Below are 21079 nucleotides of genomic sequence, written 5' to 3'. Positions count from 1 at the left end.
CCAGTCCTAGGCTGGTTCTCACCTGGGCAGAGCTCTCTGCTGTTGTTGGGGCTCAGGCTGGAAGGCCCTTGGGGGAGCGCGGCTGGGGGGTAAGGGGTTAAGCGGTGGCGTCCACATCTGGGAGCCATTGGCGCATTCCTGCCGGCTGAGCGCATGTTTGCGGATGAATCTGGACAGGACAGGGCGGGAGGGGCTGGGCGGGAGGTTCGCACCGGCGGACGGAAATCCAGACGGGAGCTGGAGACAGCTCCGGCCCAGCGGGCGGGAAGAGGCCTGGGGAAGCGCGGCCCAGCACTGCTGGGGCAGTTTCCCGTGCGCCGGCCCTCAGGGCAGAGCGTCCCGCCCTCCTGGCTTGTCCTACCTTACCACGGCTCTTGGGCTAAAGCCAGGGACAATCAGATACTTCAGTTCTAGACCCGGCTCTGCAACTGGTGCGACCGTGGACAAAACCCAGTGCCTGCTCTTGGCCTCGCTTTCCTCTGTAAAGCGCGGGCCGGCGTCGGACCAGTGGGTCTGAGAGCTCTGCCACTGGGTCAGGCTGAGAGTCTCCTCACTGGGCTAGAGGCCTGGGAGTGCAGCACTTCCCCTTCCAGTGGGAAGTTCTGTGGGGGCACTCGTGGCCACTTCTCTGCCTGGGAACAGGGCGAGGGGGGAGTATTCCCTAAGCGATTCTGCTTCCCCCTAAGCCCGCCAGTGGACTGCTAGCAATGGGGACAGGATCCTCCCAAACAGAGCAGCAGGCTGGGAGCGGGGTCATGACTGTGTTGGGGACTGGGGTCTCTCAGATGGAGAGTGATTCAGATCCTGTCCAGTTGGAATATGAACAAGAGCTTTCCTGGCTTCTCCAAACTTGTTCGGGAGAGAGAAGCTTGAGTCTGAGTCTTTGAGCACGGAGGGGTGCTCCTGGGCGCCCCTACTGGAAGATCCAAAAGTCTTGCCCTTTGAGAAGAGTACTTTAAGGGGGCTGGGGGGTTGGGTTGAGCCAGAGTTCCTAGGACCCACTGGAGCTGGAAAGGTGTTTGGGGAAGGAAGAGATGTACTTGCGGGAGATCTACTCCTGGACTCTTTTTTTTTTTTTTTTTTCTTGCAGCTGAGATACTTAAGATCCAGGGAAGGGAAGTGACTTAGTCAAGGTCACACAGCTCTCAGTTCCAGCTGGTCCCTAGAAGAGGATTATAATTATAGGATTCAGGGGCTTGACAGCTAGGGCAGGAGTCACCGCACTCACTTCCATGTTACGCCGCCGCCTCACTTCTCGGGTTTAGGTGTGGGTGTGTGTGTGGTTGGGGGGAAAGGAGTGTAGGATACCACACGCTGCGGTCTTCTCCACCGAGCGCTATTTTCATTCTTTCCGCAGAATCTCACCCCCCCCGTCGCTCTGAATCTTCGGTTCTGGGTCTGAGGGAGGGATTCTCCCGGATTCCCACGGTCCAGTCTTCAGTTAGGAGCGGCTCCTTTAAGACTCGCCCTTCTCGGGGTCTATTAAGGAGAGGCGGGGGCGGGCGTGAGTCTGTAGATCCGCCTCTGACTGATGATTGGTCGGTGGGCGGGCAGGGGCGGGCCTGAGGGAGAGGGCCTCCCCCCACCTCTGCTCCGTACCCTCCGCCCCTTCAGTCTGGGGCTCCGGGTAAAGTTTCAGCCTCCGCACGTGACTCGCTATGGCCGCTGCCGTCGCCCCGCGCCCCTGAGCCGCGGCCCCCCGGACGGCTTCTCTCCCGGGACCCCGCACCCTGATGCCGAGAAGCACCAGGGCGCCGGGTTAGGGCAGACGCTGTGCTCGCGGGCACCCCGAACGGGTTGCGTCCCCGGCTGCGAGGTAACTCCTCCCCCGGGGATTTTGGGGAGCCCCTGGTTCCCGCAGGCGTCGGGGCCCCATGTCCTGCCCCAGATTGGCGCTGCGGGAGGGGACTGGGTGCCGGGAGGCTTCCGACGGAACCCGGGGTTTCCTGGGCTTCCCAACTCGCTGCCGCCGTGTCCAGGGTGGGGGAGCCCCGTCTGTGCGTCTGCCTGCGCCGTGTCTTCGCGCGCAGCCTTGAGGCGTCTGTGGCCGTCTGCTGCGCGTGTCCCCCGCGCTCGAGCTGTTGCAGAACCACCGCTGGGAACTCCTGTTCTCTCTTTTTCTCTTTAAAAACAAGCAAAACAAAAAGGCTTTCAAACCTGTTTGGGGAGAGATCGGATGCTCAACGGACTAGCCCCCTCTCTTTTTCCCTCCTGTTATCTGAGCTGCCCTGTGGTTTGGGGAGAATCAGCCAGGGGGCCCACTCCCACCAGAGGGAGCCGGCCGGGGGCGGGGCCCGCTCAGCTGGTGTCCCCCGTGGAGTGAGGGGAACTCACTCAGAATTGGGTGCGGGAGCCAGTGCAGTATGTATGTAGGGGTGTTCCTGGGTCTTGTGCCACCATGGGCTGTGGGAGCTTTTTGGGGTGAGGGAAGGACGGAATAGACTGGTGGACTTTGCTCTGCTGAGGGTGTCTGGGACCTGGTGCCACCCATGAGGCTTGGAAGCTGCTGGCCAGATGTGTGTGTGAGCCTGTTGTGGGGTTGGGGGGGTGGCTGGCTGGGATATGAGCTTGGCTATGTCCCCTCATCTTCTCTCTGGGCACTGCCCTATTGTCAGGCTGCTCCTTGCGAAGGACAGGCCGCCAGTGTGTTAGGGTGGGGATGGGGACCCACTAATCCGGAAACCAGACAGAAGAGCTCCCCGGTCTTGGAGATGTTTCCGCACCCTCCATCCTGTCTTGGATCGGATGCCCAATGTGATGGCCTGGAAGGGTACCTCCTGCCCCCTCTGGCTCTGTCTTCTGTAACCAGGTTGCCTTCTGTCTGATGGCTGTGTGGACATATGTGTATGTATATATTCTTGGAAAGAATTGTTTCTGAGAACACCCCCCGACTCCCCACGCCCTGCTGCTTACCCCAAGGATCACTTCTGCCCTTGACACTCCCTCTCCTCACTTTCCTGGCCAGGATATTCTGGGATGTCTCTTATACCCTTCCCTGTCTGCAGTCTTCATAGGGCGAGATTGTTTTGGGGAAGTGGTTCTGTAAGGACCTTCCAGGTCTTGCTAGGAAATTGGACCTCAGGCCCCAAACTCTCCTACAGGGCTCGATGAGGAGGCTGTGCCGGGGAAGCCCCAGTTTGGAGTGGGGGTAGCTTGGAGCCTTGGGGCTTCCCCTGGGGGGGGGGGGGGGGGGGCGGGTGGAGATGAGGCTAGGGGGGAGGAACGAGAGAAAAAATATTTGGAGTTGGTTGTATGATGCTTCTTCCTGGAGGAAGAAGAGGGGGTGGTTGTGGAGTCTGGGAGTTTGTGGCTGTGAAAGATGGTGGAGCTGGAGGAGGAGCTGGGACATCAGTACTGCCTGGGAGTCTGGACCATGTGGTATCCTGAAAGAGAGGTCAGGAGGGTCAGACTGGAGTAGACTCTTGGGAGCTGAGGATCTTGGATTTGCAAGGATTTTGAGGGTATGAGTGAGTGTACATGAGGTGTCACTGCAGGGGTTTCACCATCAGACTGACGACAGTGGCACAGATGCAGTGGCAGTTCTGAGAAGATCCTGGGCTTGGAATGGCTTAATCCTGGCCACCTCCTCCTTCCTATAGCCCCTAAATCTCTATCCCTTCAGTCTGACCCTAAATGCCCCAGCTGCCACCCTGGGACTCCTTTCTAGTCCCCTTCCTACTCCCAACCTTGAGGCAGCCTGGCAGGAAGCCAGCTGTGGGCAGCCCCATCCTGATTGCCCATGTGCCTCCCCCGCTGGGCATCGTCACCCACATGTGCCATGACGTGGTTCCTGCCACCCCATCTAAGTATGGGGGAGAGGACATTGTCGGAGTGGCCCCTCAGGTCTGTTTTGGGGACATTCACCCAGACCCCAGCTAATGAGCGCCCCTTCCCCTAAACCATTTAGTCTTGGAAGCTGACTCTGCCTTCTGGGACCTTTCCTCCCAGGCTACTCCTTGCTCAGACTCCAGTCTCAGGTGGGATGGTCCTCAGAACTGTGTGATGTGAGGGTGGGGCCTGTCCCAAAATGCAAACCCCAATGCCCAGTTTCCAGTCCTCTTGGAAGCATGAGCCGGATAGGACTTAGGCTGGGCTGGAGGGGTAGGTATATTTTGGCCTCTGTGGGGTCTATTAATATTAGGGAGCACTGCCTGGGATCTGGGGTGATAGGCACCTGGGGACGGTAATCCTGTCCCTGCGACAAGTAAGCGGGGTAATCTCTGCTTGCTCAGTACCCACACCCATCTTGTGTTGGTAGTTTTGGGAGTGTGGGAAGCTGGCGGGGCCCCTGGCAAGATGACCAGGGTTGTCTTGACTTACTGGGTTTTGGGAAAGGAGTATGGCAACTGATACCCTGGCTCCCAGGGCTTTGGCTGCACATTCTCTCTGACGCCTGCTGTCTTTCCTCCCTCTACTCCCCTCTCCACCCTCTGGCTGCTGTCTGGAGCCCACACAGTTTGTGGGGGGATGCGCGGTGGGGGGCAGGGCCTGGATCTCCGTGTGTGTCCGGAGAGTATTCTGAGAATTGGCAGAATTGGCTAAGGGTGTCTGGGTGTCCCCACAGGGTGGGCGGCATGTGGGGACCTGGCCTAGTATGAGAATGTGTCAGCGTTGGTGTGTCTGTCCCCAGTCTGGCTCGGGTGTGGGTGTCTCGGGTGTGGGTGTCTCTTGCTTCGTCTGGATCTCGCCTCCCGCTCCAGTCCCGCCCTCCCCTCGCTCCCCCCTAGCTGGGACCGCCTGCTTGCTCTCCCTCTCTCCCCACAACTGGAGCCTCCCTTGCCTGTTCCTGGAATTTGGAGAGGAGGAGGAGGAGGAAGAGGCAGGCAGACAGACCTCCCACACTCTAGCCCGCCCACCTGGCATCATGGGGAAATGAAATAGGTGCTATGGAACTACGTTTTCCCTGGCTTCCCTAGACCCGCCAGCACACATCATGAGGGCCAGGGGCCAGCTCTTAGGGAAGGGCCATGGGCTGCCCACCCCTCTGGCCAGTGACACCTCCTTCTACTTAACATCCTGCCCCAAAGGGCCACTGCTGGACCTCTAGGCACCACTGTCAGCCTGGGGAGCCAGTGGGATTAGGCTGCTGCCAGGCTGGCCCGCACCTGTTGCCAACCCCAGCCCTATAACTGGAGCTTGCCTGGGAGGGGGCTGCAGAATGACAGGTGTAATTTCTGCAGCTAGGCAACTCCACCCCCCCAACTGGATATGCCTTTCCCTTCTGCCGGAACAAGGAAAGGCTTCCCCTTCGTCACTCCAAGTGTCAACCTGGTCTTATGGATGATGCCCCTGTCCTGCCCGATGACCCCCACCTCCATCCGTGGCTGCAGAGCTGGGCTGCCTTCCTTCAAGTTTTCAGAACTGTGCTGCCCTGGCAGGGCTGGGGGTGTGGGGGTGTGTAGATGGGGGTGGTTCTCTGTTAATGTTTTAATTGCCTAAAAACTGGGAGCTCAGCTCTGGGCCAGTGGGGAGTCTGGGTCTGGCTGGCCGCCCGGTTTGGGCTAAATATAGTCTGGGACATCTGCAGAGAAGGGGAGGGGGGTGGAGGGAGGTTCCATTCCCCCACCTTCAGCCAAGGTGCCCTCGTCTGGGCAGGCACCTTGGAGCAGTGAGGGGGATTCCTCAGCACAAAAGGCAAGGGAGAGGTGGCAGAGAAGAGGCGGCAGGGGAAAGGTGGCAGGGGCTGGGCACAGTTGGGACCTTGCTTGCCTGGAGGCCAGTAGATGCCGGAGATGAACCTGGAGGCTCACGACAGGGCAAGAATGGGGCACGCCGGGACTGGGTCCTCTGGCTGTTCCCTCTCCCCTCAGAGTTACTTGAGGTCAGGCAGTCTCCATGTGTCATTGTACCCTGCAGGCGGTGTCACTGTGACCCACTCGCTGTGTGTCTGTGTGTACACACCTACCTTGGAGTGGCTTTATCCTGGCCCTCTCCCCGGAGCCTCTGTCCCCTGGGTCCTACTGCAGGTCCTCAGCCCTCCTTCCCTCTGTCCCTCACCCCACAGTGAAACCTTCAGCCCAGGAATCGAGACTTGAGAAGGGGAAGCTGCGGTGGGGAGTTCTCTGATCTCCAGTCACGGCAGGAAGTGGAAAAGAGGGGGGTTGAGGGGGGAACCCATGAGTGGCAGGCAGGGAGGGAGAGCCCTGTCAGTCCTGTGACCCACTGTGCAGAGCAAGGTGGGGGTTGGCCTCCTTCCTAGTGGTCCCCCTTCCCTCCAGCTCCAGGTAGGAGAAACCTGGGGACAACTGATTGCCCAGCGACTGCAAACAATCTTCATAACCCCCCAACACTGAGAAAAAAAAAAAAGTCTTCCTGTCACGTGGCTGTCACTTCCTGTCCCACTGTGGTTCCCGGGATGTTTGTTGTTGGTTGCCATGGTGATGTCTGCCATGGGCACTAGCCCTGGTTCTTGTGGGGAAGGAGCTACCCTTCCCCACTAGGCTGGAGGGGTACTTGGGGGACTTGACTGGGGGGTCCTTTCAGGCTGAGTGTGTGTGGTCTCTGATGCTCCAGATTCCCCAGGACCCCCCAGACTTCTGTCTGTGGGGAGGAGTCACTGCCACCTACTCAGACTGAGTGCTGGGGAGACTGTGACCGCATCTGGCTGTGACTTTGTGAGTCTGACTGATTTTGCAGCCCTTGGCCACTCTGGCCAGCGTTCCTCTCGCTCATAGAGATGCCCATTCAGGAAACCTGTGTGCTCCCTATCTGTCCTCATATACAGTTCTGGAGCCTGCTCCCATCCTGTGTCCTGATGGAAACCACCTTCCCCAGGGAGTTTCTGTGGCTTCCTGGACTCCAGGCTGGAGGGTCAAGGGGCTCTGGGGCAGCGTCCCAGGTTGCGTGTGTTTGGGGCCGGGGAGGTGGGGGCTCTGCAGACTATGCCTTCCCCTACACACACAGCCTGCACCGGCTTCTCCCTTGTCCGGCAGGCCCTCTTCTCTAAGGGGAAGGCCATGGGGCTCTGTGACCTATTATCCCTACCCCACTGGGGGCTTCCCTGTTCAGCTGGGGATGGAGAGGGGAAGAGATTCCCCCTAGTTCTAGCCCCAACTTGAGTAGGCGGGTGTGGAGTAGGAAGTTGCTGGGGGGGGGGTCAATGGGTCGGAGGGGGGCTATGGGGCAGGGCACAGTCTGACTCAGGCCTGGTCTGGGGTCAGAGCCAAAAGGATATCCTGAGGCAGGACTGGGGGCGTGTATTCCTGGATTCCCTGCAGCGTGAGTCCCCAGGGTGGGATGCTGAGAGGGGGCTGGTACCATCTAGTCCAGCTGGCAGTTTGCCCTGGGACTCAGAATATGGCAGTTTCAGGGTTGGGCTGAGCTGAGGGGAGGGGCAGGGGCTGCTGCAGGCTGTCTGCCCATCCTGGCCCTGCGTGTTTCTCTGTAAACTGTCCCCCCATTGTGAGAGTACTGTGTTTCCTGCTTGGTACCGTGGAGAGGAGGTAGTGGTGAGGGGGACAGCTGCCAAGGTGAGGGTGGGGAAAGCCCCGTGCCAGGCTGGATGTGAGGTCGGTGGTTTCCAAGCTAGGGGGTCCCCTTTTGTCTGTGCCCCTTTGGTCCCTCACCCGACAGAGCTGCCTGTGTATGGTCCACACATTTCTGTGGTCTGGCTGTGGCCTCAGTAGGCTCATCTCTTCCTCTTCCCATTTTTTTTCCTTCCCTGTGGGTTGGTCCCTCTTCTTGAGGCCTGAATTACCCCCTGCCCTTTCACCTACTCGCTGCTTGGAGTAGGGAGGCTTCAGTTCTGGTTCTAGGTGGACCTCTCAGACACCCTGGGCTTCAGAGGTCCTGAGCATGTCCCCTGGGGGATCTGGCGTATGGCCCCTGGGGATGGAGGAGTTGGGAGCACTACCCTGACCAGCAGAGACCCCCACTTCCTCCTCCTAAAACCTGGACTGCCCCGAGCTTGGATTGTCCAGTCGCCCTTTCTGCCTGGTATCCAGTCACTGGTGAGATTATGGCCTGTGGGGGTCCTGCAGCTCTATGTAGTTGGGGAGTAACCCTGGGCTGAGTGGAGTACAAGCTGTGGAGACATTGGACCTATTCTTTTGGGACAAGGCACTGTGTCTTGAGGCAGTGGGCAGTGGTAGCACCCGGAAGTGAGATACTAGGCTTCTTCCTTCCCCTGACTCCCAGGAGGACATGCTTATGGCCTGCACCGACTAGGGCAGATTTTCAAACCAGTCCTAGCTCTAGCAAGGCTGGCCTGGGGTTCTGTGGGGTTGGTGGGGAAGAGGCACTCTCCAGCTATCCCACCCACCCCCAGGTGATCCTTCTCCAGCCCTCCTAGGGTAGCCTCTTTTAAAATGAGGCTGGGCTGGCCGGGCGCGGTGGCTCATGCCTATAATCCCAGCACTTTGGGAGGCCAAGGCGGGCGGATCACAAGGTCAAGAGTTTGAGACCAGCCTGGCGAACATGGTGAAACCCCGTCTCTACTAAACATACAAAAATTAGCTGGGCATGGTGGCGGGTGCCTGTAATCCCAGCTACTCCGGAGGATGAGGCAGGAGAATCGCTTGAACCAGGGAGGCAGAGGTTGCAGTGAGCCGGGACTGTGCCATTGCACTCCAGCCTGGGTGACAGGGTGAGACTCCATCTCAAAATAAATAAATAAATAAATAACATATAAAAAATAAAAAATATAATGAGGCTGGGCTAACCTGGCTTCCTGCAGCCCAGACCCCGGTGAACAGACAGGAAACAGAGGACCCGAGTGGCCGGATTGTAGGCTTGCCAGGGAGGAGAGGGGTGAGAACCTTGGCCAGAGGAGGCCCTTGACAGAGTGGCGAGCAGCCATCGCTGCTCCCCAGCCCCTGTCTGCAGATATGAGGGGCGCTGGGGAGGGGAGAGGTTGTGGCTTTGTGTGTATGGGAGTGTGTTTTCCTGGAAAGTTTGTAAATGGTTCTAGTTTAGAATCTACCCTGTTCTGCCCTGCTTGGCCAGCTTCTGGCGGGATAGGGGTTCAAAGGCGGCAGGGCTTTGTTTCTGCCAGGGCTCAAGTCCCTCCTGCCCAAGTTGAGCTTGAGCTCTGGGTGTCATTTGCATATGATTCACTAACTGTCTAGAATGCTTAGGAAACCCCCAGTCTCCCCTTCTTTTAAGCTCCCCAATCCTTCTCCCCTTCTCTCAGCCCCTCTGAGACTGCCTGACCTCTATTTCTTGGGAACCATTGTTTCGGGGGAGCCTGGAGAACAGAGAGAATGAATGAGGAAGGGAGGCTGGGGCCAGGCCCAGCTGGGTTTGGGGTCCCCTGCTTCTCTGTCCTGAGTATAGGGGAGGAAATGGTATATTTCTCTTCCTCTTCTCCCCTCCTCAAATCCAAAGGTTTCCCTTTTTTGGTTTGTGAAATGAAAGAAGGGAATTTGGGAAAGGGTTGTGGTCAGGCCTCCACCCACACCCCGAATATCCCTTTCTCCACATCCCTCTCCTCCGTCTGAGGGAAGCAGACCCTGGGAAATGGGTAACTCTCCCTCCTGGCCCTGTCAACAGATGTTGCCCTGGGTGGGATGAGGCAAGGGACAGCAGGCCAAGGGCTGCTGTCGGGGCACCAAGGTGGTGGCAAGAGGTGTGGGGATGGAGGGCTCCAGTGGCCCGGGCCTCCCCTGTGCCAAGCTCTAGGCTGGGTGCTTTCCAGGACTTCCTGTCTGAAATTGCACAGCTTGTTGTTGAGGTAGACAGTTCACAGGCGAGTAAACAGTTGCTTAGAGAGGTTAAGAGACTTGCGTAAGGTCACCCAGAGTGGCAGAGCTGAGATTTGACCCTTCCGACTTCTGGTTCTTTCTCCCATCTTCATGGCTCAGAAAGCTCTCACCTTTTCTCTAGGTGTGTGACTCTGGGGTGTAACACGTGGGCAGCTAGGGACACTGATGCTGGGGAAGGGATCCTGGCACCTTCTGAGGGTGAGAGCGGCCCCAGTGGGCAGGGGTGTGGGGCTGGTTGCAGGTGCTCCAGCCCCCTACTCCTTTTTCTGCTGTGCTTAGGCTAGGCTCGGTATATTGGAGGTGTGGGCCTGTGGTTTTCTCTCTCTCAGGGGAGGGTGCCCGTGGGCAGTGGAGGTGGCTGGCATAGGGTGGAGGTTGGATGTGGGTAGTTTGTTTTCCCTCTCTTTGGTACTGGTTTCGATTCTCTGCCGAGGCCTTCTCCACTGCTGGGGTGTCGAGGGCTGGGGCCCAGGTGTCTCTCTGAGGGTCATAGCTCCTGAAGGACCTTCTGAGGCAGAGCCTGTGCCCTTTCAGGCCCACCCTGGTCATCCCTGCCCTTGCCCATCCCTGTTCTCTGGTCTGTCTGGCCCTTGGCCCATTTCTGTGACCTTTAGTCTGTCCTGCAGCTCAAGGACCTCCCCAGGGAGCTGAGTAAATTTGCACTGAAGTTTGCAGGCAGAGCTGGGTTAGGCTTTTTGGAGGCTCTGATAGGGGTCTGGGGAGGCCTTCCAGCCTTGCCCTGTAGTGTGTGCGGGTGGTGGGCTGAGGGGTGAGGTGGGGGTAGTGGGGATTGAAGTTTGGTTCAGTTTCAAACTCCTCAGGGGCAGAGTTCATGTGGCGGTGGTTTTCTCTTCCCTGGGAGCAAGGGTGGGTTCCAGAGGGTCCAGGCTGGACTGACTGAACTGGCCTCCCAAACCCCAAAGGCTGGGTCAGGATGCCTGGATCTGGATGGCATTCTGGGTCTCAGCCTGGGTTATGGAGGCTTCACTTTGGGTTAGCTGCCCCTTGGGCCTCACCTTGAGAGAGGCAGGCCTCTGTGTGGATGTGAATTCACCTGAGTGTTTGTGGACCTGGTGCATGGGCTGGGCCCACAGGGAGGACCTCAGAGCATCTTTTGGCAGAAGCAGCAGGTACAAGGGCCACCCTGGCTGTATGAGGTCCGAAGAATATACAGTTTGGGAGACTGTGGGGCTGTGGTTGTGTCTTTGGGGAGCTGTGTGCTGGGGCCCATGCATGCAGTTTCTGAGCTGTGTTCACTGTGTAGTAGAGCCCAGGTGTGGAGAGATGGTATCTCCAGGTTCCCTCTCCTCACATGCATGCCTGCACACACACAGGCTGGGGCTGCAGGCATGCTCTTGCCACCCAGATGCTTTCTGTAGACCTGCATGCATGGGTTTGTATGTGTATTTGTGTGTGAGGGTCCAACTATAGGAACTGATGAGGTTCCGCCAGCCCCTTCTTCCCTTGCATGGCTCCCCCAGCTCCAGTTCCCGTTGTGTGGGGCCCCACAGGAGTTGGGAGGGGGCCAGGGCGGCAGCTGGTCCAGTGGGTGGGGCCCCTGTTCCTCTGACATCAGCTCTGTCAGCCTAGGAGGGAATTGGCAGGGGCCTGGGGTAGGAAGGGGGCTCTTTATTCAGGAGTGAGGAGAGAGGCCCTATGATTGTCATAATGAGTAACAGTAAAACTCGTGGTCATTAGCAAGGTCCAGATTTTACTCCTCGGGCAGCCTCCCCTCCCTAGCCCAGTACCTGTCCCCTCCCGCCCTCTCTCCCTCAGGTCCACACAGGCTGGCTGGCTCAGCTGGGCCAGAAGTCCTGGCCTCTTCCACAGTGGCCTTGGCAGGAACTCCCCCTTCCCAGGCCTGGTCTTCAACCAAATGCTGGCCATGTGCTTGTCCCCTGGACTCCAGGTTTGAGGCTGGAGTCTGGAGCTCAGAGCCTGGAACCTACCGTAGCCTGAGCTTGGGGTGGAGTGGCAAGGGGTGTTGGAAAGGGACAGTCCTTATTTTGAGTCTCTGTGGCCCTGTTTCTTTCTTTCTTCCCTCTTCTTTTTAAAACAGCTTTATTGAGATATAATTCACATACCATAAAATTTACCCATTCAGTGGTTTTAGTATATTCAGAATTGTGAAACTACCACCACAATCAATTTTAGAACATTTGCATCACCCCAAAAAGAGCCCCCATACCCAGCAACAGTCACTTCCCATCTTCCTCAAATCCACGCCCCAGCCCCTGGTAGCCACAAGTCTGCTTTCTGTCTCTATAAATGTGCCTATCCTGGACATTTCATATAAATGGAATCCTACAATATATGGTCTTTGTAACTGGCATAATGTTTTCAAGGAATATCCATGTCATAGTATCAGTACTTCATTCTTTTTTTTGGCAGAATAATATTCCATTGTAGGGACATACAACATTTTATTTATTCATCGGTTGATGGACTTTTGGGTTGGTTCCACTTTTTGGCTATTAGGAGTAACGCTGCTGTGAATGTTCATGTGTAAGTCTTTTTGTGGACTTACGTTGTCATATCTCTTGGGTAGACACCTAGGAGTAGAATTGCTAGGTCATATGCTACCGCTGTGTTTAACCTTTTGAGGAACTGCCAAACTGTTTTCCAAAACAGCTATTCTATTTTACATTCCCACCAGCAGTATACGAGGATTTGAATTTCTCCACATCCTCGCCAGTACTTGTTATTATCTGTCTTTCTTATTAGAGCTAGCCTAGTGGGTATGACATGGTATCTCATTGTGCTTTTTTTTTTTTTTTTTGAGATGGAGTCTTACTCAGTTGCCCAGGCTGAAGTTCAGTGGCCCAGTCTCGGCTCACTGCCTCCTGGGTTCAAGCAATTCTCGTGCCTCAGCCTCCTGAGTAGCTGGGATTATAGGCATGTGCCACCACGCCTGGATAACTTTTGTATTTGTATTTTATTTTTGAGACAGAGTCTTGCTCTGTTACCCATGCTGGAGTGCAGTGGTGTGATCTCGGCTCACTGCAACCTCCGCCTCCCTGGTTCAAGAGATTCTCCTGCTTCATCCTCCCAATTAGCTGGAATTACAGGTGCCCACCACCGTGCCTGGATAATTTTTTTAGTAGATTTTTGTATTTTTTAGTAGAGATGGGGTTTTACCATGTTGGCCAGGCTGGCCTCAAACTCCTGACCTCAGGTGATCCCCCCGCCTCGGCCTCCCAAAGTACTGGGATTATAGGTGTGAGCCACCGCACCTGGCTAACTTTTGTATTTTTAGTAGAGACAGGGTTTTGTCATGTTGGCCAGGCTGGTCTTGAACTCCTGACTCAGGTGATCCAGCTGCCCCAGCCTCCCAAAGTGGTGGGATTACAGGCGTGAGCCACCACCCCCAGCTTCATTGTGCTTTGGATTGGCCATGTTTCTTTTTGTCTGTCTCTTTACTTTTGTCTTTCATATATGTGTTTTTCATATATAAATACATGCATATGTATTTATGTATAACCTATACCCAAAATGGATTTGAAACATCCTCTTGTCCTCTTGCGGATATGTTATTTGTGTTCTCTCTCTTTGCTCTTGTTGCTGCCTGTCTGTCTCACTGTGTTGTGGAATCTCTGGGTTCGTCTCTGTCTCTCTGTCTACCCCATGGTATTATCTGTGCATATATCCTCTGGTGCTAGCTGTTCACACAGGGTGTGGATCTCTATTCACACTGGCGAAGGGGGCATCTGGCCTTTCATCTTCTGCCCACCTGCCATCCCACTTCATGTGTTTTGCTTCTGCAGTCAGACGTATGTGGGTGAACCCTGAGATCAATCTCTCCTTCATTGCCTGGGGGTAGGAGGCTTCCTGGGCAGTCCTTGCCCTCCTACACATTGCCTACCCCTGGGCCATCCATGCTGTTAAGTGTTGGAGGTGATACCTAGGAGTCCTCAGTTCCCATTTTCCTAGTAGTATGTATGTAAATGGGCCTCCTCCCAGGGCCTGTGGGACAAACCCGTCTGGGGTGCTGGGGCTTGGATCTAGGGGGGAAGTGGTGTAAGAGGGGCCCCCTGGCTTAGGAGTCATTTTTCTGAGAAGTGCCAGTGCTTTAGGGAAGCGGCTTTTCCTCCCCCTCCTTCTTCCCCCACCCCTCCAGCACACGTTCTCTGCATCTTGACCTCAGGTAACCCTCACTAGGGGAAGGAGGGCCAGCTGCCCGCTTCTGCTGCAGCGATCCCTTGAGGTGGCACTGTGGACCCTTTCCCCTCAGGATTGTGGGTGAGAGGCCCTCCAAGGCTCTGGGTTCTGTTCCTGTCTCCTCAGCCTGGCTGTGCTATCCTGCCACCCCCAGCAGTGTCTGGGCCCTGCTTCCAGGTCGTCTCTGCCAGCCAGGCATGGTGCCAGCTGTCTGCTCAGCTGGGTGCCACGGGAAAATCTCCGGCAGCCCAGGTTGGGGAGCTCCACGGGGAATGCCCGTGTGCCTGTTCTTCAGTGCCCACTCACCTATCTTTCTTCTTTCTGCAGCATCACGGGACATGGCCCCCTCAGCCACCTAGCTGGGGCCCATCTAGAAGTGGCATCCTTTTTGGTGCCCTGAAGGCCAGCTCGGGACCTTCCCAGGAAAAGTGCCAGCCCACAGAACTGCTTGACCAAAGGACCGGCTCTTGAGACATCCCCCAGCCCACCTGGCCCCCAGCTAGGGTGGGGGCTCCAGGAGACTGAGATCAGCCTGCCCTCTTTGGACAGCAGCTCCAGGACAGGGCGGGTGGGCTGACCACCCAAACCCCGTCTGGGCCCAGGCCCCATGCTCCGAGGAGGGGTGGTCTGAAGCCCACCAGAGCCCCCTGCCAGACTGTCTGCCTCCCTTCTGACTGTGGCCGCTTGGCATGGCCAGCAACAGCAGCTCCTGCCCGACACCTGGGGGCGGGCACCTCAATGGGTACCCGGTGCCTCCCTACGCCTTCTTCTTCCCCCCTATGCTGGGTGGACTCTCTCCGCCAGGCGCTCTGACCACTCTCCAGCACCAGCTTCCAGTTAGTGGATATAGCACACCATCCCCAGCCAGTAAGTCTGGGTGTTGTGGGGTGGGGTGGAAGGGGACTGTGGAGGGCGGCAGGACTCAGAGCTTGGGCTCTGGGCACATCTGTTCTGCTGTGAGCCGAAGGCACGGTGAGCGGCAAGGTCTTCTGCAGTTGGGGTGACCATCATTTGAGGTCTTGAAAATGAAAGCCCTGTGGCCTGTAGGCCAATCATGGTGGCTGTGTTTGAAGTTGGGGGTGGCAGAGGGGGAGATGAAACCATGCTGTTCTGGCCTGCAGTGGCCCTCGCACCCCTCTTCTGTGCTCTGCTGTTGGGGCCTTATAAATAGCTCCAAGGACTGGACACACAGGCTGGAGGTGGGTAAACAAACCTCTTGACATTTGATGGAAATGGCAGCTCTACCTAGAGTGAGAGCGGCACACCACCTACGCCCCACCCCCACTCAGTGCCTCTGAGGGAAAGGGCTTGAAGGAGCAGACCGGGGAAGGCTGGCTGGAACCCCACCTCTCCCCCTGCCAGCTCCACCCCCGGCCATGCTAGGATGTGCTTCCCTTTGTGGGGAGGATGAAAGGGAGGGGCCCACAGTCTAGCTGGGTGGATAGGGTGAGTGTCCCAGGAGGGGACACTTGGCCTGGACTCTGGCCTCGGACGCATGCATGGTCTTGGCAGGGCCTGTGTTTTCTCTGCCTCCACCCTCTGCCATGCGGGTCACCCATTAGCTGGGCAGGGGTCTCAGTACCCTTCGCCGCTGGCCGAGCCAGGTAGTGGGAGGTGGCGGCAGCTATGGCCAGCTGGCAGAGTCCAGGGCTGGGGCCTGCCAGGCCGCTTACAGTAACTCTGGCCCCCAGGGCCCAGCTGGGCGCCAGGCCAGGGCTGGGGGGAGGAGGGAGCCGGGGCCTGGCCTGGGACGGGAGGGGGTGGAAGCAGCAGAATGGGCCGTGGGCTGCTGGCTGGCTGGCCGGTCAGCTGCTGACCTGGGAAATGTGTCCCCACCTCTCCTGGCCAGCAGGGACTGCACACCCTGCCCTGGGCACCTACCACCCCTCTCATGGCTGCTGGCAAGCTGCCTGGCACCACTGCCCTATGTGCCTGACTTGGCTGGGTCAGTGCCCCCTTCTCAGTGTGGGGGCAGCACTCTGTCCCCAGAGCCAGGGAGTCTCTTTGTCCCTGGGGCAGGCCCTGGCTGGGCGCCTCACTGCCCGCACTGGCTGGCTGCCCACTGCCACCACTGCTTCCTGGATCGTCTCCTCTGGCTTAGCTGTGGTCCCCTCCCTCCCAGGCTCCAGCAGCCACCAGGAGCAGAGACTTTATGTCTGTGCTTCTTTATGTTCCCCACCCCTTATGCCCTGGGGCCAGGGGGCAGACAGGTGCGGCCTCAGTTTCTCCTGCCACCCCTTATCAAACCTTCGTCTTCTGGTTCTGCTGTCTCTTCTCTGCACCTCATATGGGAGTATGTGATGGATAGAGTCTGGGGACTCTGATTCTGGTCTGGTCCTGTAGTCTGTGTTAGTGATGGGGAGAGGCCAGCCTCTGGGGTTTGGGGCTGCTGGGGAATGTGTCGGTGTATCTTTGTAGAATATTCACTGCATTTAAAGGGACTGTGATTTATATTCTGGACTTGGATCACTGGAACTAGAAGAGTGTCTGCTTCCTGACAGGGTAGGGTTTTATTTTTATTTATTTATTTATTTTTTTGAGACAGAGTCTTGCTCTGTCGCTGAGGCTGGAGTGCAGTGGTGCGATCTCGGCTCTCTACAACTTTCGCTTTCTAGGATCAAGCCACTCTCCCGCTTCAGCCTCCCAAGTAGCTGGGACTCCAGGCATACGCCATCATGCGTGGCTACTTTTGGTATTTTTAGTAGAGATGGGGTTTCACCATATTGGTCAGGGTGGTCTTGAACTCCTGGCCTCATGATCCGCCCGCCTCGGCTTCCCAAAGTGCTGGGATTATAGGCATGAGCCAACGTGCCTGGCCATTTTTATTTTTTTAAGACGAAGTCTTGCTCCGTCGCCCAGCCTGGAGTGCAGTGGCACCATCTTGGCTTACTGCAATCTCCGCCTCCCAGCGATTCTCGTGCCTCAGCATCCCAAGTAGCTGTGATTACAGGTGCGTGTCACCACACCCAGCTAATTTTTTTTGTTTTTTTTTGTATTTTTAGTAGAGATAGGGTATTGCGATGTTGGCCAGGCCAGTCTTGAACTCCTGGCCTCAAGTCATCGGCCCGCCTCAGCCTCCCAAAGTGTTGGGATTACAGACGTGAGCCACCTCACCCTGCTTTCTTTCTTTCTTTCTTTCTTTTTTTTATCATAGGGTCTCTGTCTCCCAGGCTGTAGTGCAGTGGCGTGATCATAGCTCACTGCAGGCTTGAACTCTTGGGCTCAAGGCATCCTCCTGCCTCAGCCTCTTGAGTAGCTGGGACTACAGGTGTGTGCCACCACACCAGACTGATTTTTTGATTTTTCGTAGAGACAAGGTCTCACCATGTCGCCCAGGCTGGTCTCAAACTCCTGAGCCGAAGCAGTCCTCCTGTCTTGGCCTCCCAAAGTGCTGGAGATATGGGCATGTACCACCGCATCCAGCTCAGGGTAGGATTTTTGAAGGGGGAGGAGTTGGGAACCTGCAACCTGCTGCCTGTGGACAACTTGTCCTAACGCAGGTGATGGCAACAGAGTTCCCAGACACTCTGTCCATCTGGAGCCTGGTCTCCTTGGGGGGTTGGAGGTGGGGGCTGGGGCATGGCCCCATCCTTGCCCATCCTGGCCAGAGGCAGCAAATGCTTTGCCCTCCCCTCCCCTCAGTGTTGCAAGCTTCTTCCTCTTTCTTAGAGGTGGGTGGGGGAAGGCTTCCCATCCTGGTAACCTTCTCCCCAAATGTGGGTGGGGTGCCCACATTTCAGGCAAGTGTAGCCTTCTTTGACTTTCTCCACCCAGGTTAGGCAATGCCCCCTTCCTGCCCCCTCCCTCTGGGAGCCTTTTGGTTTCCCTGCCCCTCCCCTCTCCCTGGTAAACAATAACAGCTTCTCTCCCTGCCCAGGCCCTTAGCTTCTAAGCTTCTCGCTGACCTTCCTCATCTCTAGGACAAGGTGTGGCCATGGGTCTGAGGGAGCCTGGTATCTCCCTCCTGCAGAGCCAGGGCTGCCTGGTGGACAGAGCTCCTGAGCTTTGGGTAAGAGCCAGGGCTGCCTGGTGGACAGAGCTCCTGAGCTTTGGGTAGAAAAGCATGGCAGATAAAAGTATCACATGCCTGGCCTCAGAAATGGAGGCAGTTTAGCCTTTCCTGCTCGCCTGGCCTTAGGGCTGGTGCTGAGGGTGAGGCAGTTCCCAGGAGAGGTGGCAATCCATGGTCCTTCATTCCTGCAGGAGCAGTGGTACAGCCTGGTCCACTCACACCCTTTTTGTAGGAATCCTTGCTGATGAGGCTTCCTCCTCCCATTCCCCACCTAACAAAGGTGTGGGGTCTGTCTTCCCCCTTCATCCCTTTCCCCAGGTGGGGAGGAGGCAGCACATTAGGTGGCCTGGGTGTGCCCTTTAGAGACCTAGTAGCCTATGGGACCAAAAGAAATCCTTTCCAGGTCACTGTGGGGAAGGTATTTGTCATGCTACAGCCAGGGTGGGAGCCCTAGAGATGGTCTGGCGATTCTCCCCATCCCCTAAACCGGCCCCTGGGGCTTGGTCTCTGAAGACTAGTGTTTACTGTGGAGGTTTGGGATTCTGTGTGCACTACAGGTCAGGGCTGTGTGTGTTTTGGGGGTGGGGTCACGGTTGGGTGTGTGTTGGGAAGGGGATTAATGACTTGTGTGTATTGGGTGAGTGGGTTAGAGAGCTGAGTGTGTTTTGGGGGAATTAAATCCAGAGCTGAGGAGGGAGAGTCAGCTTGTCTGTGTGTTGGGGCTGGGAGGGGGTGTGACTTAGGGCATAGAGTGTTTAAAGAGTAGTGGTCTTTGGTTTGGGTTCTTACCTTTCTTCTGGTTTGGAGGGGAGAACTGATCTGCCTTTTTTGTTCACTCCGGGAATTCCATGGGCAAAGGGGTCTGACTGGGGGCTGTGGAGAAGGCATTTAGTGCTGGGTTTAAAACTTGGACACTGGGCTGGGCACGTTAGCTCCCAGCACTTTGGGAGGCCAAGGTGGGCAGATGACCTGAGATCAGGAGTTTGAGACCAGCCTGGCCAGTATGGTGAAACCCCATCTCTACTAAAAATACAAAAATTAGCTGGGCGAGGTGGCATGTGTCTGTAATCCCAGCTACTTGGGAGTCTGAGGCAAGAGAATCGCTTGAACCCAGGAGGTGGAGGAGCCTAGGGGATAGAATGAGACTCTGTCCCCGAAAAAAAAGATAATAAAATAAAACTTAGACGCTGGCTGCATGAAGTGGCGCATGCCTGAAATCCCAGCACTTTTGGAGGCCGAGGTAGGGTCTTGAGCCCAGGAGTTTGAGACCAGCCTGGGCAACATAATGAGAACCTGCCTCTGCCCAAAGAGAAGAAATTAGCCAGGTGTGGTAGCGCGCCTGTAGTCTCAGCTACTCGGGAGGCTGAGGTGGGAGGATCGCCTGAGCCTGAGAGGTTGAGGCTTCAGTAAGCTGTGATCACGCCACTACACTCCAGCTTGGTGGGTGACAGAGCAAGACCCTGTCTCAAAAACAACTTGGACATTTGTGTCACTTATGACTTGCTGATAACCTCTCTGAGCATGTTTCTTTTTTTTGTTTGTTTTTTTGTTTTGAGACAGAGTCCTGCTCTGTCACCCAGGCTGGAGTACAGTGGCACAATCTCTCAGCTCACTGAAACCTCCGCCTCCCAGGTTGAAGTGATTCTCTTGCCTCAGTCTCCTGAGTAGCTGGGATTATAGGCATGCACCACCACGCCTGGCTAATTTTTGTATTTTTAGTAGAGATGGGGTTTCTCTATGTTGAGGTTGGTCTTGAACTCCTGACCTCAGGTGATCCGCCTGCCTTGGCCTCCCAAAGTGCTGGGATTACAGGCGTGAGCCACCGCGCCCAGCCTATTGTTGTTTCTTTAATTTTTTTTTTTTTTTTTTTTGAGATGGATTCTCGCTGTGTCACCCAGGCTGGAGTGCAGTGGTGTGATCTTGGCTCACTGCAAGCTCCGCCTCCTGGGTTTATGCCATTCTCCTGCCTCAGGGTCCCAAGTAGCTGGGACTACAGGAGCCCACCACCATGCCTGGCTATTTTTTTGTATTTTTAGTAGAGATGGGGAGCCAGGATGGTCTCGATCTCCTGACCTCGCGATCCGCCCGCCTCGGCCTCCCAAAGTGCTGGGATTACAGGCGTGAGCCACCGCACCTGGCTTGTTATTGTTGTTGTTTTGTTTTGTTTTTGAGATGGAGTCTCACTCTGTCACCCGGGCTTGAGTGCAGTGGCGCGATCTCGGCTCACTGAAACCTCTGCCTCCTGGGTTCAAGCGATTCTCCTGCCTCAGCCTCCCAAGTAGCTGGGATTACAGGCACACACCACCACACCCAGCTAATTTTTGTATTTTTAGTAGAGACGGAGTTTCACCATGTTGGTTGGCCAGGATGGTCTTGATCTCTTGACCTTGTGATCCGCCCTCCTTGGCCTCCCAAAGTGCTGGGATTACAGGTGTCAGCCACTGCGCCCAGCAGGGCCCCAGGCCCTTTGTAGGTGGGAGCTGGAGAGAATGGGATGTTAACATCTATAGAGCACCTACTGTGTGTCAGAGGCTTTGTCTGTGTTTTACAAATTTTAATCCCTGCAATCCTGGAAGAGGGACATTATCCCCACTTACACAGAGGACACAGTGCTGGGGGAGGTTAAAGTACTGCAGAATCATGACCGTAGGATTGTAAAGCCGGGCCGTTTTCCACCATCCAGATAGGCGGCTTTGAGAGGGGATTGTGGGGCACACTCTTGGGTATGGGAAGTGTGGGGGGTGGGGTATAGTGCTGACTGAAACCCCCTTCCCCACTGCGGAGGCCCTTTCTCTGCCTTAGAACCTACCTTTCCCCGGTAGGGGCGTAGGAAGGCCCAAGCCATACCCCTCCTCTCTGTTTTGGATCCTGAAGGTTGGAGAGAAAGAAAGATAAGGGGCCTGGGCCAGATCTCCATCCTGTCCTGGAAGCTGTGGATACAATCTGTTCACACCATCCCCACCCCCAAATCTGCCCGCTGTAGCCCACGAGAGTTTGCAGAACTCAGCGGGTACCCTCCCCCCCATCTCCAGACAGACACTGAAGGAACAAAGTGTAAAAGCCACAGTTCTTTTTTTTTTTTTTTTTAGACGGGGTTTTTCCTTTTCACCCAAACTGGAGTGCAGTGGCAGTATCTCGTCTCACTGCAACCTCTGCCTCCTGGGTTCAAGCAATTCTCGTGCCTCAGCCTCCTGAGTAGCTGGGATTA

At 56.3% G+C, this 21079-nt stretch overlaps 1 protein-coding gene across 3 annotated transcripts in view; it reads left to right on the top strand.

Annotated features, from left to right (window-relative positions):
* The window catches only part of RARA (retinoic acid receptor, alpha), a 48926-nt gene that overhangs the window by 7388 nt on the left and 20459 nt on the right, over window positions 1-21079 (top strand). For 2 of the 3 annotated variants that reach the window (XM_011929840.1, XM_011929837.1), the window contains exons 1-2: window positions 1589-1816; window positions 14187-14726. In XM_011929840.1, coding sequence (XP_011785230.1) covers window positions 14549-14726 — 178 coding nt within the window. In that variant the 5' untranslated portion in view covers window positions 1589-1816; window positions 14187-14548. Of the gene's footprint in view, window positions 1-1588; window positions 1817-14186; window positions 14727-21079 lie in introns of those variants that run through there. The other variant, XM_011929838.1, reaches the window with a different exon arrangement.

Source organism: Colobus angolensis, unplaced genomic scaffold (genome assembly GCF_000951035.1).
Source record: "Colobus angolensis palliatus isolate OR3802 unplaced genomic scaffold, Cang.pa_1.0 Scaffold83, whole genome shotgun sequence".
In the NCBI taxonomy this organism is placed as follows: Eukaryota; Metazoa; Chordata; class Mammalia; order Primates; family Cercopithecidae; genus Colobus; species Colobus angolensis.
The sequence above is the reverse complement of the archived record's forward strand: the minus strand, read 5'-3'. Positions and strand labels throughout refer to the sequence as shown.